The following is a 15,069-nucleotide window of genomic DNA, read 5'->3' on the forward strand; positions in this document are numbered from 1 at the left end:
TTTTCCAAGCTGTCTTTGAGCACAGCAAGCTTTTTACAATCCATGTCTGAGAATTCCAGTATACTCAGATGCCTCTGCACGCATTTCAATCATGGTGCCAGGTTCCCCTGTGTGCTTGATTTGATTGTGGTCTACTCACTGACCTTGAAAAATAATTCATGAGGCATACAGAGGTCTATGACAAAGGTGATTTGCATTTGGTTCCACCAGGAACCTAGGGAACTGCAGGTTAGGTAAACGCCGTTTAAAAGGAAACTCAAAGCCTGCCGTCTTTTTGGCCAACCTGGTGGTGGGAACATGGGCTTCATGTCCACACGAGTCATGGTGTACATGACTCCTCAGGGGCTGGCCTTCTGCCTGAACTGCCTGGCCAACTCCTTGGGGCCAAGGCAGGAGGTGGGTTTAACCCCTGCCCCCACCCTGAGGGCACAAGCCTTGGGCTTGTGAGCAGCCGATGGCAAGCAGGATCTCCTACCAGCTCCTCTGTGTGTCCCTGCAGACCTGGCTCAATACGGTGGAGGAGCTCATGGGAGGACTCCAGCTGGAGAGAGAGAGACCGCCCCTGGAGTGCACACCGTAGCTCATTTGCACAGCTTCTTGGAGTCCACAGCAGCAGTGCTCACTGGAGTCCCTAGCAGCAGTGCTCAACAGACATCCAGAGTAACTTCTGCAGCAACCAGCAGGTCTTAAGGAATTACCAGGTCAAAATTTTTATTCATTCATTCATTTATTCATTTGTTCTGCCTGTGCAAGGCAGCCTCACTCCCAGGCTGTCAGCAGGACTTTTTTCTTTTTTGTACAGATCTGGTTCTTGGCTTTGCTCCTTGACTCAGTTGACCTCCTGCCCCTCACAGCAGGTTAAAGACTTGCACGTCACTGACAGACGGCTCGGAGTCAGCCTTGGAGTCGGCCTTCCATGCCCAGCCCTGAGGCCACCATGCCATGTTCCAGTTGGCTCAAGCAGTGAGAGGCAAAACCAGCTCCAGGGCCAGGTGGAAGGGCTGCTTCTCTCCTGCCTCCAGCCTCTCAAATGCTGACCTTGCCTCTGAATGAACAAGCAAAACAAAGGAATAAATGAATGAATAAAAATTTTGAACTGTTAATTCCTTAAGACCTTGATAGGTATTCGTGGGTAAGCAATTTTATACTATTTTATAAAACTGTTTTCAGCTGTTTGTAGTCAGGGTCAGGTGCCAGGCACCTAGACACCCCCCTCCCCATTCCCAGGAAGGTTTTGGCCAAACCTGCATCCACCAACTTGGCAATGCGTTCGAGGCCCTGGCAGGCCCTGACTTAGCAGGACCGTCTCACCCTCCACAGCCACCACAGCCATGTGGGCCAACACCCAGCACGTGCCCCCTGCCTCACGCCTCTCTGCCGGCACGGTTCTCTCCCAGTCTGACTCTAAATGCAAAAGGAACAGCACCCAAAGAACAAGGGAGGCCGGAATGTTGACGTTATTAAATCAAATATACAGAGTGCTTCCTTTAATATGTACACATTTACAAAAATGCACTTTCACGAGGAGGGGCGGCCGGGGCCGGCAGGTGGGCAGTGCCTGGTGCCACGGCACGCGTGGACAGTTGCGAGGGGTCTGTGTGAAGGCACTTGTCGCAAGCTTCGATACTGCCGCCGTCCCAGGAGGGGAGAACTGCGCAGCAGGAAGGGCACTTCTGAAAGCACAGTGGAGAGATCGCTGGAGCGGGCGTTCTGGGCAGGAGGAAGCACAGACGGCAGGCGGGGCGGACTGGCCAGCAAGCGCGAGGTCGACCTGCCGGCCTCAGGCCACGCCGATGACCTCAGGCCCCACTAACAACCACAGGTGCGCCAACAGCCACGGGCCGTGCCGGCGGCCGGGGCCGCATCAATAACCAGGGTCCCACCGACCACCGTAGGTCCCACCGACAGCCACGGGTCCCACTGACAGCCACGAGTCCCACCGACAGCCACAGGCCACACCATCAGCCACGGGTCCCACCGACAGCCATGGGCCACACCAACACAGCCATGGGTCTCACCGGCACTTTGGCCTGGAGCCACAGAGAAACCCGAGTGAGGAATAAAAGGAAGATTCTGTAAACAGTGCACAACCTCTGGTAACAAACGCTACGATTTGGTGAGGACGCAGACACCCTTTGCTCTCTCCTGCCGCACAGCGAGTGCCACGCACGGAAACTTTACAAAAATAGCAACTATCCGAGAATACGCCATTGTTTTCGGCCTGACAGTTACTGAATAATTTATACAAGGTTAAAGAAACGTAGAAAATAAACATTTGTTTTTTGTTTTTGGTGGTTTTTTTACACAAAATAAAGAAACTATGCACATGGCCTTGGCCTCCAGGTCCGGCAGACGGCATGGCTCCCACCGAGGGCCCTGGGTCCCGGCCCAGCTGGCGGCCGCCCCTACTCCTTGCCAGTGTAGCGGGCCTCATTGATGCTCCTGACCGCGCGGTTGTCCACTTTGGGGCCCGAGGCCCAGCGGGCCGGCCTCCCCGGCGAGCGGCCAGGATCTTTGGTGAATTTGTGCGAGAGGAACTTCTCCGCCTCCAGGGAGTCCTCCTCACCGCGGCCTAGATCCTCGTCCTCCTCGTCCTCCCTGACGCCCGTGTGGCCGGCCGGCCCGGGCAGCGCCTCGTCTGCCCTGCGCGGCGGCGGCGTGAAGTTCTTGCACTGGTAGAGCACGTCCTTGTGGCCCCCGCCGCCCCACGGGCCGCCCCCCGGCCGTTCGATGGGGTTGCGGATGGGGTTGAGCGGGGCCCACTGGTTGTTGGTGCTCTCCTCCCGCGGCAGCCGGCTCCTCTCCCGCTCTTTCCTGCGCTTGCGTGTCCACCACACGCACAGGACCACGCACGCCAGCCACAGCACGCTGAAGGCACCACACAGCACGGGCACCAGCAGACCTGGGGACCGGGGAGAAGAGCCGGTAGGCACTGAGGCCTGGGTGCCTGCAGGGCACTAGCCACACACATCCAGGCCTGGGAGGGCCCTGCTGGCCAGGCGGCCAGGCCCCACCCTCTGGTTCCTGGCTTGTGGGAGGGTCCCAGGACGGGGGCTGGGAAGGTCGGGTTGTGGGGCTGGGCGGCTGGGGCAGCAGGTGCCAGGGACTTCTGTGTTCCTGGTGGCTGGCAGGATCGGCCGGCTCTGTGCCAATGCCTGAGTTGCCCACCTGGCACCTTCCCAGGGGCCCACCTCCCGTGCTTACCTGTGGAAGAGCTGCCCATAACGACTGTCTCCACCTTCACCTCGGTGACAGCCAGGAGCAGTGAGCCGTTCCCCCGCTGGGTGATGGCGGCCACGATGGCATGGGCCGCGCCCTGGATCAAGCTGCTGTCAGGCAGGTCCCTCGCAGGGCTGAAGGACTGCGGCAAAGAAAGGCGTTGGGGGGATGGCCCGAGAGCCCCAGGCTCCCAGAAGCCTGCCCCCAATACTGAGGCTCTGGCCACGCTGGAGCATGGTGGGCACACAGGAGAGCCCGGGGTCCTGCAGTGGGGGCCTCACCACCAGGCAGTAGTGGCGGGGGGAAGTGGAGGGGTGGAGGGTGGCCCCGTCCGGGCACACAGGAGAGCCTGGAGTCCTGCGGTGGGGACCTTACCACCAGGCAGTGGGTCGGTGGGGGGTGTGGCTCCATTCACTGACGCCTGCTCCGAGATGGCCATCCCTTCTCGTCAGCTCCCAGCCCTCACCCCCACCTATGGGCCACGCCCCAAGGGCACCACAAACCTAGTGCCTTCACGAGGCCACAGCAACCTGGGGCTGTGCCCCTGCCTCCACCACGTCCCTGATGGCACCATGCCCGTGCTGGCATACTTCTTACATCTTCCCCCTGCCCCTACTGCCCTTCCATCACCCAGCAGCACCCACCCGTGTCCCCCACCCCATCTGCAGCCTCAGGGCACCAAAACACTGCACATCCCTCCTGTGCCTGGCCATGGCCTCCACCTGCTATGCTGTGCCATAGCCACACCCACTGCTCTGCACACACTCATCATGTTCCAGAACATCCCCACCCCAGTCTCACCCGACCCCCTTGGTATCCACTCACATCTGACACCCCCCAAGGCCAGGGCAGGTGCCAGTCCCAAAGCAGGCCTCCCAGGGCAGACTGAGCCCGCGGACTCTCCTGCTGCCCGTGACGTGGGGACACAGAGGCAAAGACAGAGCAGGGGACCAGGCGAGGATGCAGCTGCAGGGGAAGCGGGCTCCACACCACAGCCCTGCATGTCCTCAGTGCTGGCCAGGCCCAGGGAGTAGTTCTATGAGCCTGCAGCATGGGCAGTGAGGGGCCGCAGCCCCAGCCTGGGGAGACATGCCTGCCTGCAGTCCCTCCGCACCATGACTAGCCTCGCCAGAGCCTCTGCCCAGCACAGCCAGGACCTGCATAGGACTGGACCCAGGGCCCACCCAGGTGCTGCTCCCCACTGCCACTCACCACGGCCACCTCCACTGCACTGGCCCCGGAGGACGCCCGGTCGCAGAGCAACACCAGCAGGCGGTCCCGTGCCACAGCCCTCGTAGCTGGCAGGGAGCGGATCCCGGAGCAAATGGCGCCCACCGTGGTGCCCTGGGCAGAGACAGGCAGTGCATGGGCAGGGCAGGGCCGTGAACCTGACAGCTACGTCCCTGGACTGGCACTGTGGGTACACGTGGGACACATCCTGTAGCCCGCCCAGGAGAGCAGAGCAGGGATGCCCAGGGTCTAGTGGGGGGAGCTTCCCACCCGGCTGTGCCCTATACCAGGAGGCAGGAGTGACGGTGCCCACTCGCCTGCCCTCATGGCAGAGCCAGCTCCACCTGCAGGGCAGTGGGGGGAGGAGAGGCAGGGGCGGGGTACAGTGGGTCTCCTCTAGTTCTGAGCCCCTCCTGGGAGACGGGGGCCCAGCTCCAAGCACACAGCAGACAAAGCTGGGTCCTTGGCTAGGGCAAAACTGCCCACAGCACTGCAGCCCAAGAGCTGGGTGGGGTGAGGCAGCCATGGCGCCATCAGTCCAGGCCCTCAGGACAGCTGGACAAACAGGCACCCCCAGCTGGCTGCTCTCCCAGCCTCCTCTGCCACCCACACCCAGCACCAGGCCCAATGCCCCTCTCATCTCACCCCACAGGGCCACTCTCTGTGACCAAGAGTGACTCTGCTCAGCCAGCCAGGGCCTCCCTGCCCCACGGGGCTAGGCTTTGGCCATGCCACAAGCAGATGCCGGCGTGTGGCCTCTGCAAGCTCAGATGCCACCAGGCCCCTCACCTGGGGCACATGGTCACGGTTGAAACGCAAGGTGAGGCGGGCGCAGTTATTGTCCAGGTGGCCGGAGCGCGGCAGGCAGGGGGTGCTCGGTGGCTCTTCTGTGCCGCACTCCCCCCAGGCCTCACAGGGTGGTCGCAGACACTGGCCTGGGGCCTTCTCCAGGCACCTTTGCCCCGGCGGGCACTGGGCGCTCAGGGCCTCGGGCTGGCCGGCCAGCAGACAAGGCTTCCACCCGCACCACACCTGGGCAGTTACGCACAGGAGGGTCAGATGCAGGCACACAGATGAGGACCCACAGGCGGGCACAGGCCCCATGCCAGGGAGGGACACCGCCCAGGTCTGTGAGTCCCAGCCCACCCCCCACCCAGGGCTCCCAGGGAGGCAGGCCAAGCTCAACACCAGAAAGGGCAGGCGGAGCAAGGCAGGACCCAGACCAGGCCTCAGTTTTCCCAACTGCACACTGAAGCATGGGGCCTGGCTGAGCTCCCTCCTCCCTGGGTGTCCCTCAAGTGGCGGCAGACAGCTCTCAGCCCATCCTGACCCCAGCACCCGCCTCCTGATCTCACAGAGTGGTCAGGGTCAGCGTGCACCAGCCTCGGGCAGGGCAGGGAGGCTCACAGGCAGCCCGCACCTTGCTGCAGTCACGGCGGCCATCCAGGCAGCGGCAGCTGTTGCAGTCTTCCACCCAGGAGCTTCCGTGCGGGAACGGAGTGCCCCGGGACCAGCAGGACCTCCCGAACCCAATCACTGTGGGGAGAAGGGGCTCAAGGGTCAGCAGTGTGCATTTGGCCCTCGGGGCTGGGTCTCACCCATGGCCCCCAACCCGCCCCAGGCCAGGGCAATCACACGGGGCCTACCTTCCTGGCACCGGGGGCCGGCTCGGCCAGGGGGGCAGCTACAGCGATACCCGTTGATCTCATCCACACACGTGGCCCCGTAGGCGCAGGGCGAGGACTGGCATTCGTCAATGTCTGCGGGGAGAGCGGCTGCTGCTGAGCACGGTGAACGGCCGCCGCAGGGCCGGCATGGCCTAGGGCAGCGGGGAGCCAGTGGCACGCGGGCGCAAGCCCCAGGCCGATGAGAAGCAGCCCCTAGGCCAGCACAGAGGCCTCGCCAGCCCTGCAGGTCCCACCTGCCCCAGCACCCAAGCTGCCACCTGCCCGAGGCCTTCCTGAGCCCAGCCTGACCCTGGCCCAATAGCACCCTCCTCCATCTGCTTCTGCAGTGGGCCTGTCCCATCCTGGGTTAGCCCCAGCTGCTGCGTTGGACCAGCCAAGGGGTGCTGGACAGATACCTGGGCCGACACCCAGGGACAACAGCCCTGCGGCCACAGAGGAGCCCATGTCAAGCTGCATGCTCCAACACCCACAGCTCCCTTGGCTTCGGTCTGGTCCCCCGGGCTGGCACCCCCCCCAGTCACTTGGCAGGGTACACCGCAGGAACCCCACAGGGCACAGTCATGTGGGGAAACTGAGGCTCAGAGAGAGGCAGGAAGTGGCTGTGGCCATACTGCCCTTCAAGGGATGTGGACGTTGATGTCCCCAGACTCCTGACACCTCGGCTGGGCTGGAAGGGCTCCCGGGCTGGGGCTGTCTGTCATCCCAGGCCACTCACTGATGCGGCAGTCAGGTCCCGCGAAGCCAGCCGCACACTCGCAGCGGAACCAGTTGACGCCGTCAACACAGATGCCACCGTTGTAGCTGCAGAGCAGAGGGCGGGCATCAGGCGGCCCCCGCGATATGCCAAGTCCCACCCACCCCTGCTGCGGCCCCCGGGTGCCACTCACCAAGGCAGAGGGTTGCAGTCGTTGGTATCTGGTTTGGGAGAAGAAGGAGAAGGCAGGGGATCAGTACCCACCCCCAAGCGTGCCAGGCACGGTCCAGGCTGGCTCGGCGTGATCGGGCTGTGGGGCTGGGGAGGGCATCAAGGAGGGTGCCTTTTGCTGGGGGCAGGGGCAGCCAGGGGAGGGGCTGGCAGAAGGGGATGGGGGGAGAGTCGGGGACAGGGATGTGGTCTGTGGATGTCCCTCCCGTGCTCACTGTGAGTGCAAGTGCGGCCCTCCCAGCCGTCCCGGCAGATGCAGGAGAAGGAGGCGCCGCTGCCCACGCAGGTGCCCCCGTTCACACAGGGGTTGGGCAGGCAGCTGCTGTTCTTGGCTGCAAGGAGAGGAGGAGGAGGGAGCTTCTCACCTGGCCCTGCGCAGGCCCTGGGTCTCCATACCACGCCCCCAACCCAGACAGGGCAGACAGACCCAGGGGCGAGGGGCAGGTGTGGCCCTCAAAAAAGACCCCTCCGCCCATCACGCCCAAGGGAGCGGCGCCGGGGAGGGCCCATGCCCAGCGGTCACAGGGGCGTCGGGGGCTCCTCACCAACGGTGCAGGTGCTGCCCTTCCAGCCGGGGGGGCAGGCGCAGCGGAAGGTGTCCCCGCTGTCGTAGCAGGTCCCGCCGTTGCTGCAGGTGTATGTGTCGCACTGGAACTCGCCTGTGGGCACATGGGCCGCTCAGCAGGCGGGCCCCAGACCGCCAGGGCCAGGGTCGGCGGCCGGGGCCTGCGGGCACTCACGTGAGTGGCAGGTCTTGCCCTTCCAGCCGTCGTCGCACGCGCAGTAGAAGTCGTTGACCAGGTCGTAGCAGCGGCCGCGGCTGTGGCAGGGATCGGGAAGGCAGTCGTTGGGATCTGGGGGCGAGGACGCCGGTCAGCAGGCGGGGGGTCACCGGCGCTCAGGGGGGCTTCCCGGGGGAGGAAGCCCTGGAGCTGGGCCAAGGGAGGACAGAGAGGGGCAGGGAAGGAGCGTCGTGGCGGGGAGCCGACCCCAGGTATGGGGGAGCCTGAGATTCCACCCCGTGGTGGCAGCACCCTCTGGCCAGGCCCTTCCGGGTACTGGGCCTGCGGCACCCAGACAGTAGCCCACCTCGGGGTGATGAGGGGCCCACAGGGGTGGAGGCACAGGCCACGTGGGCGGGCGCTGGAACACTCACTGGTGTCGCAGAGCTCGCCCTCCCAGCCGCTGGGGCAGAAGCAGCGGAAGGCGTCCACCTCGTCGATGCACGTGCCCCCATTGCGGCAGGGCTGGCCCAGGCAGTCGTCAATGTCTGCAGAAGCAAGCGGGGTGAGCCAGGGCCTCAGGCCAGCCCAGCCCCACCGCCAGCCCGCTGTTCACAGCCACTCACTCTCATGGCAGTAGGTGCCAGTAAAGCCACTGTCACAGACGCAGGAAAAGTTGCCCCCTGGCTGGCTGACGCAGCGTCCATGGGGGCCACACACACCAGAGGCTGCTGCGCCAGGCGCCCCAGGCCCTGCATCCGACCCGCAGCCGTCGATCACTATGGCAGGCAGTACGGTCAGGAGTCAGGCCCGCCCCTGCCCACCATCTCCCCCACCACCCCACGCCGCCCCCAGCACCTCTGCAGGCCCCGCCAGGGCACGTCTCGCGTGGCACGGAGCAGTTCTTGCCACCAAAGTCATCAGGGCAGGCGCAGTAATAGTCACCCTCTAGGTTATAGCAGCGAGCGCCATTCCGGCAGGGGCTCGGCTCACAAAGGTCGACATCCACCTGCAGGGTAGGGGGTGCCTGTGAGAGCCCAGGCCAGGCCTCTGTCCACATGAAGGTAGATCCCTGGGAACCCCCAGGCCCCTCTGCCCTGGGCCTGGCAGTGCCAGCCAGAGTCCAAGACCCCTGCCCACCTGAGACTGCCCAGGCCTTGTCAGCTGAACGTAGCTACCTGTGGGCCCCCACCCCACCTCCACTGCAGCCCAGCTTCCTCAGCATCCCTCGGGAGGGATGTGGCCTTGGCCCCTGCTGCTGGCAGGAAGGACAGCTCCTGAGCACCTCACACACTGCCTGGCCACCCTCAGAGCCAAGACTGAGGGTCTTTTCCAGGGCCAGCCACTGCCATGCTTACAGGTTCTGAGGTCAGACCCCTGCCCTGGGCTCCAAGAAGCCCTCTGGACAGGAGGCCCATCCCCTGCACCAGAGGCCCACCCTCTGCACCAAGACCAGGGCAGGATCGAGGGCGGCCGAGGTGGTAGGGAGGTGGGTGGGGGGAGGCAGGGAAAAAAGAGAGGTAAGGGGTGGGGGTGGTAGGGTAGGGGGTGGTAGGGAGGCAGGCAACAGGGAGGCAGGGGTGGGGGAGGTGGGGAAGGGGTGGTAGGGAGGCAGGTAACGGGGAGGCAGGGGTGGAGGAGGTGGGGAAGGGGTGGTAGGGAGGCAGGTAACAGGGAGGCAGGGTTGGGGGAGGTGGGGAAGGGGTGGTAGGGAGGCAGGTAATGGGGAGGCAGGTAACGGGGAGGCAGGGTTGGGGGAGGTGGGGAAGGAGTGGTAGGGAGGCAGGTAACAGGGAGGCAGGGGTGGGGGAGGTGGGGAAGGGGTGGTAGGGAGGCAGGTAACGGGGAGGCAGGGGTGGGGGAGGTGGGGAAGGGGTGGTAGGGAGGCAGGTAACGGGGAGGCAGGGGTGGGGGAGGTGGGGAAGGGGTGGTAGGGAGGCAGGTAATGGGGAGGCAGGGGTGGGGGAGGTGGGGAAGGGGTGGTAGGGAGGCAGGTAACGGGGAGGCAGGGTTGGGGGAGGTGGGGAAGGGGTGCTAGGGAGGCAGGTAACGGGGAGGCAGGAGTGGGAGAGGTAGGGAAGGGGTGCTAGGGAGGCAGGTAACGGGGAGGCAGGGGTGGGGGAGGTGGGGAAGGGGTGCTAGGGAGGCAGGTTATTTTAGAGGCACGGGGAAAGGGGAGGTTGGGGGAGGGGGTCCAGCACCAAAAGATGGTCAGAGGGAGGCGAGAGCATCAGCCCCGAGAGAGACGCCCACTCCAACCCAGGACTCACCCATGACAGGTGTATGCCCGTCCACCATCAGGCACCCACCCTGCTCCACATACTCTGCCCGCCAGAGCCCCTTGCCCTCCAGTCCCAAGGGAGTGCACAGTTGGACAGATGGGCCTGGGCAGGCAGCAGCCCGGGGGTTCCTAGCCCAGGCCACCAGGAGACCCATCACAAGCGAGGGCCACAAGGGGCCAAGCCTGGTGACCTGTGACAGCCCCGCTTGCCCACCCAGCACCCAGGGGAGGGCTGAGCCTGGGACGCCGTGGGGACAACTCCCCCTGTGGCACCCCCGGGTCACTCAGGCCCCATGGTCGGGGACGAGGCCTGCCCTACAGCTCCTAGAGCAGCAGGTGGGGCAGGGTGGCCAGGCAGACCTCACCTCACATAGAGGCCCGGAGAAGCCCTGGGGGCAGTGGCAGCGGAAGCCGTCGGCCAGGTCCTCGCAGAGGCCGCCGCTGTGGCAGGGGCTGCTGGCACACTCGTCTCGTTCCAGCTCGCAGTGCCGGCCTCCGAAGCCCCGTGGGCACACGCACTGGTACCCATTCACCAGGTCCTGGGCGGGCCAGCCAGGTGAGCCTCCCGCAGGTGCCCCGACGGCCCCGCAGCACCCACGCCACACCCCCTCCCGGCCCCGCCTCACCTTGCAGGTGCCCCCGTGCTGACACTGCCCGCGACAGTCGTTGACGTCTGGGGGCAGAGGAGCAGGGTCAGAGGCGGGGTCCCATGTGCCTCGGCCCACCCGCCGGCGCCCACCCGCCATACTGACTGATGTGGCAGTTGATGCCCTTCCAGCCCGGGATGCAATCACAGTAATAGCCGCCAATCAGGTTTTTGCAAGAAAAAGCGTTAAGGCACGGCTTCCCTTCACACTCATTGGCGTCTGTGAAAGAGACAAGGGGGAGCCGTGGGGCTCGGGCCCTGCCTGCCCTGCAGCACCGGCACCTGGCGCCCGCAGCCCAGCAGCTCCAGCAGCAGCCCCAGCAGCCCGCATGCGTGGCCCATGTTCTTGTGCACACACTCGGAACTCTTACCCAGCTGGCAGGTAGCCCCCACCCACTGCTCGGGGCAGATGCACTCGAAGCCGTCCACCTGGTCCACACAGGTGCCACCGGCCGCACACGGGTTCGAGGCACACTCATCGATGTCTGCAGAGGATGGAGAAAGGTGGGGCCCTGGCAGTGTGAGCCGTGGGGATAAGGTCCCCATGGGCAGGTGGGGCCACAAGCCTGGGTCTTCCTGCCACTTGTCCTCGCCAAGCCAGCCACAGCCACACGTGTGGACTTGACCACTGCACCCCATCCCCGGCGAGTTGCCCCACTCCCAGACCCCTACTGATGCCAGGCGGGAGTCCCCCACTCATGTGCAGACACTTACCAAGGGCACAGGTGGGCCCGCTCCAGCCCGACGGGCAGTGGCATTCGAAGCCAGATGGCACCTCATGGCAAGAGCCCCCGTTGGCACATGGGTTGGAGGTGCAGGCATGCTCAGCTGCAGAACCACAGGGAGAGGCAGAGCTGGCAGCGAGGCCCCAGCTTGCCACAGGCACGCCTCCCCAAGCCCACAGGTTCCGAAGCTGGGGGTCAGGGGCCCACCACACAAGAGGCCAGAGGGATGGAGCCTGACCAGCTCCCAAGGGAACCAGTCCCTGCCTGGCCAGAACTTGGGCAGCAGGCCCCCTACGTACCCTTCTCACAGTTCCTGCCCGAGTAGCCATCGGGGCAGGTGCAGCGGTACTGGTCGGGCTCAGCGTTGATGCACGTGCCTCCGTTGGTGCACGGGTGGTGGCTGCCACAGTAGTTCAGGTCTGGGGGCAGGGGTGGGATGCTCAGGGGAAAAGCAGGCCCCCCGCTCCCCGACACCCCACCCTTCGATGGTAGAGCATCAGGCCCGCCACCCCCCACCACTACCTTTGTCGCAGAGCAGGCCGCCCCAGTTGGTCTCACAGTTGCACTGCCAGGGCTCCACGCAGCTGCCGTGCACGCAGCCGGGGTATGGGACACACTCATCGCAGAACCTCCCTTGCCAGCCGTAGCTGCACCTGGGGGAAGGCGGAGGGGCGCAAGACCCAGTGAGCTGTGGCACCTGAAAGGGTGGCAGAGGAGCCAGGCACAGTCACCCAAGCCACACCCAGGACTGGCGCCTCAGGCCTTTGAACTGGAGCAGCCCGAGCCGGGCAGGGGTTGCGGCCCCGCAGGCCAGCCCCACTGTCACGGGCATTCCCGGCCTCTGGCTGCCGGCGGTCAGTCCCAGCTGTCCCGTCACTCCTCCCTGAGCTATTTTGGGACTCACTCGTGAGCTGGGCCCCGAGAGCAGGCGCCAGGAAAGGAAGGCCCTGCCGGGACCCCGGGGATGAGAACGCCGGCTCGGACTCACCACGTGCTGCAAGGGCTGGGTGGCACCAGGGGCTGGGCAGGCCGGTGGGCAGCAGGGGAGCACTCCTGGCCCTGCCTCGGCCATGTGGCCCTGGGCACAGCACATACCCTCACCCCCACCTCAAAGATAGTCATTTCGCTCACTCCCAGTCAAGTCCCACAAGGTACCCATCTCATAGATGGGGCTACTGAGGCCCACAGGCTAGCCTGGGCTGGCCCTGCTCAGGGCAGTTCCTGACCCTGCAGGAGCTCCACCTGCACCCTGGAAACGAGAGGCCTCGTGGCCCCCCGGCCACAACCCCCAGGCCTCGCCCTGCTCCAGGCTATCGGCCAACGTCCCGTCTTGGGAATCCTCCAGAAGAGGGCAGGTGGCCAGGGAGAACTTGGCCTGACTCAAGGGTGCCTCCGTCAGGGGAGAGAGCCTGCAATGACGACACCCCAAGGCCCAGCGGGCTGCCATCCAGGCCCTGCCGGGACTCCCGGGGGGCCCTTCCTAGAACTCTCTGGTCCTGCAGGATGGGAATGTCGTCCAGGCCACGTCACTTCCACACCGGCACCCGCAACACTTTATTTTTGTAAAAGGAAAGAACCACGGCCCTTCCTGAGCTGCCCTCAAGCCACACAGCCAGCACCGAAGGCCTATCAGCCCAGTTCAGCTGCCACAAATGGGGAAACTGAGGCTGGGGAGAACGTGTCTCCGGCATCCAGCCCAGCATGGTATCCAGCCCAGCATGCACAGTGGCCCATGCGGGTGGCCTCGAGTCCCGCCTGGAATTCCTCCTCCATGGACATAGAGACCCAGGCTCAGGGTGGGGCTGTGACACACCTTGGGTCATCCGCCAGGGAGCGCCACAGCCGGGCTCAGAGCCCAGACCTTGTGGGTCCCAAGGGCGTGCTCTCGACCCTGGGCGGGGCAGCCCACGCCAGGCCCCCACCTCCTGGTTTCCCCAGCCAGCAGCCCCAGGGCCCTGGAGAGGCGGCGGCAGGAAGGCATGGCCATCTCCGCAGCATCCGGTGGGGGGGGGCGTCCTGCACTGGAACCTGAGCCGAGGCTGTCAGCAACAGCTGGGCCTCCCCCACAGGGCCAGCAAGAGGGGCAGGTGGGGCTCACCTACTGCCCCCACCCACCAGGCCCCCCGGACTCCGTCTCCTCATCTTCCTGCGGGGAAAGGGCAGGGATGGCCAGCTTCCCTACCGCCTTCCTCCAGCCTTGGTGGGACATTGCGGCTGCCAGCCAGCAGCCATCCAGGGAGGGTGGCACTGCCATCCAGGTTGTGTGATGCACGCTGGGCCAGGCGAGGGTGAGCAGGGCCGACTCCCGTGGGCCTACATCTACATCTGCCCAGACCAGGCCCACTCTGTTGCACTTTCTGAGACTCAACCTGCCGGGAATCCCTGCGTGTGCAAGTGACCAGGTGGGCGACCCCAGCCCTCCTTGCCTCCCTGCTCTGGGACCAGCCAGGAAAGCTCCTCACAGCCCTCCAGGCCACTCAGCCGTGGGGCCTGTGGAAAGGTCACCCACCTCCCCACCTTGGCTCCCAACTCAGCTGGTTCCCAAACCCCCACTCCTCTCCGCAACGCCATGCTGTGTGATCCTGGGGAAATCACTCAGCCTCACTGTGCCCCACGGTCCTCGTCCCATGGAGGCAAACCTACTCCTCAGAGGGAGGTTCCGGGACCCCTGAAATCCAAGGCTGGCTGGAGGGTGGTACTCACCTCCACCTACTTGTGCCCCTCTCGGGCTCCCCAGCTTGCTCACACACACTAAGCACCACGGCTCGAAGCCCACGCCCACCCCAGACCCTGGGCTCCAGCCCCTCTGGTTCCCCCCCGCGACTTCTCTGCTCCACTCTAGGGCAAAGCTGCCAGTCCCCCGGCTGGATCCCCCCACGCCCTGGTCCGGGTCCAGAGGCCTCCACTGTCTGGACTTGGTTGCAGGACCCCAGCCACTCCCTCGTGGAGGCCCTTGCTGGCTCCTCATCCATCTGCCCTGACCTGCGGCAGCTGGGACTTGCTTCTTGGCCTCTCTCCTCTCCGTCTTTCCCCCTTCGCTGTCTGGGCTTTCAACACTGCCTGAATGCCACAGGCCCCCCACAGACCCCGCGGGGCTGAGGCCAGGCCTCTCCCACGAGCTTTCTGGGTATCTCCGGGGACAGGGCGGGCATCGCCTCTCCACATCCACCTAACCTCTGCCCTGCCTGCTCCTCTGCGGCAGTCCTCCTTCAGTCACGATGGCTCCACTACGCGGCGGCTTTGGGTTCTTCCTGACCCCAGACTCTTCCTCCTTGATTAAATCCATCCACAAACCCCTGGGCTCAAACCCAGGATGCCTGCGGGACCCGTGCCCCTCTCCCCCTTCCGCTGGCCCCTCCCCCCGAACCCCCACATGCCCCACAGCAGCCTCCTCCTCACAGCCTGCCTCTCACAGCCTCCCATCTGGTGCTTCTCCACTCAACAGCTACCACAGCCTTCCCACCCACCTTGCCCAGCTACAAACCTGCCAGCAGCCCCTTCCTCTCTCCCTGGTCCTGCAGGCCTCATCTCCCACCACCGGTCTGCTCTGCCACCCCTCGCCTGCTGGTCTCACTTGTCGGCCGCTTGCCGCCTACCCCCTCCACATGGACAGGGTTACTGTGTCCTCTGCCC

At 64.9% G+C, this 15,069-nt stretch overlaps 1 protein-coding gene across 6 annotated transcripts in view; it reads right to left on the bottom strand.

Moving 5' to 3' along the window:
- Positions 1 to 1,451: 1,451 nt before the first annotated feature.
- Positions 1,452 to 15,069, bottom strand: part of JAG2 (jagged canonical Notch ligand 2) — a 28,518-nt gene continuing 14,900 nt past the window's right edge. Inside the window, exons 6-26 of one of the 6 annotated variants that reach the window (XR_012416191.1) lie at positions 11,959 to 12,089; positions 11,736 to 11,855; positions 11,426 to 11,539; positions 11,083 to 11,196; positions 10,818 to 10,931; positions 10,692 to 10,738; positions 10,431 to 10,604; positions 8,643 to 8,793; positions 8,411 to 8,563; positions 8,219 to 8,332; positions 7,803 to 7,882; positions 7,608 to 7,721; positions 7,278 to 7,394; positions 7,025 to 7,052; positions 6,853 to 6,938; positions 6,096 to 6,209; positions 5,870 to 5,985; positions 5,239 to 5,481; positions 4,432 to 4,563; positions 3,205 to 3,361; positions 1,452 to 2,902 (exon numbers count right to left, since the gene is read on the bottom strand). Coding sequence is in view for 2 of the 6 variants with exons in the window: in XM_045397673.3 (XP_045253608.2) it covers positions 2,406 to 2,902; positions 3,205 to 3,361; positions 4,432 to 4,563; positions 5,239 to 5,481; positions 5,870 to 5,985; positions 6,096 to 6,209; positions 6,853 to 6,938; positions 7,025 to 7,052; positions 7,278 to 7,394; positions 7,608 to 7,721; positions 7,803 to 7,916; positions 8,219 to 8,332; positions 8,411 to 8,563; positions 8,643 to 8,793; positions 10,431 to 10,604; positions 10,692 to 10,738; positions 10,818 to 10,931; positions 11,083 to 11,196; positions 11,426 to 11,539; positions 11,736 to 11,855; positions 11,959 to 12,089 (2,950 nt within the window). In the remaining 4 variants the exon portion in view is untranslated. Of the gene's footprint in view, positions 2,903 to 3,204; positions 3,362 to 4,431; positions 4,634 to 5,238; positions 5,482 to 5,869; positions 5,986 to 6,095; positions 6,210 to 6,852; positions 6,939 to 7,024; positions 7,053 to 7,277; positions 7,395 to 7,607; positions 7,722 to 7,802; positions 7,917 to 8,218; positions 8,333 to 8,410; positions 8,564 to 8,642; positions 8,794 to 10,430; positions 10,605 to 10,691; positions 10,739 to 10,817; positions 10,932 to 11,082; positions 11,197 to 11,425; positions 11,540 to 11,735; positions 11,856 to 11,958; positions 12,090 to 15,069 lie in introns of all 6 variants that reach the window. The other 5 variants (XR_012416190.1, XM_045397673.3, XR_012416192.1 and 2 more) reach the window with 5 other exon arrangements.

The sequence above is a fragment of the Macaca fascicularis genome, chromosome 7 (assembly GCF_037993035.2).
Source record: "Macaca fascicularis isolate 582-1 chromosome 7, T2T-MFA8v1.1".
Lineage (NCBI taxonomy): Eukaryota > Metazoa > Chordata > Mammalia > Primates > Cercopithecidae > Macaca > Macaca fascicularis.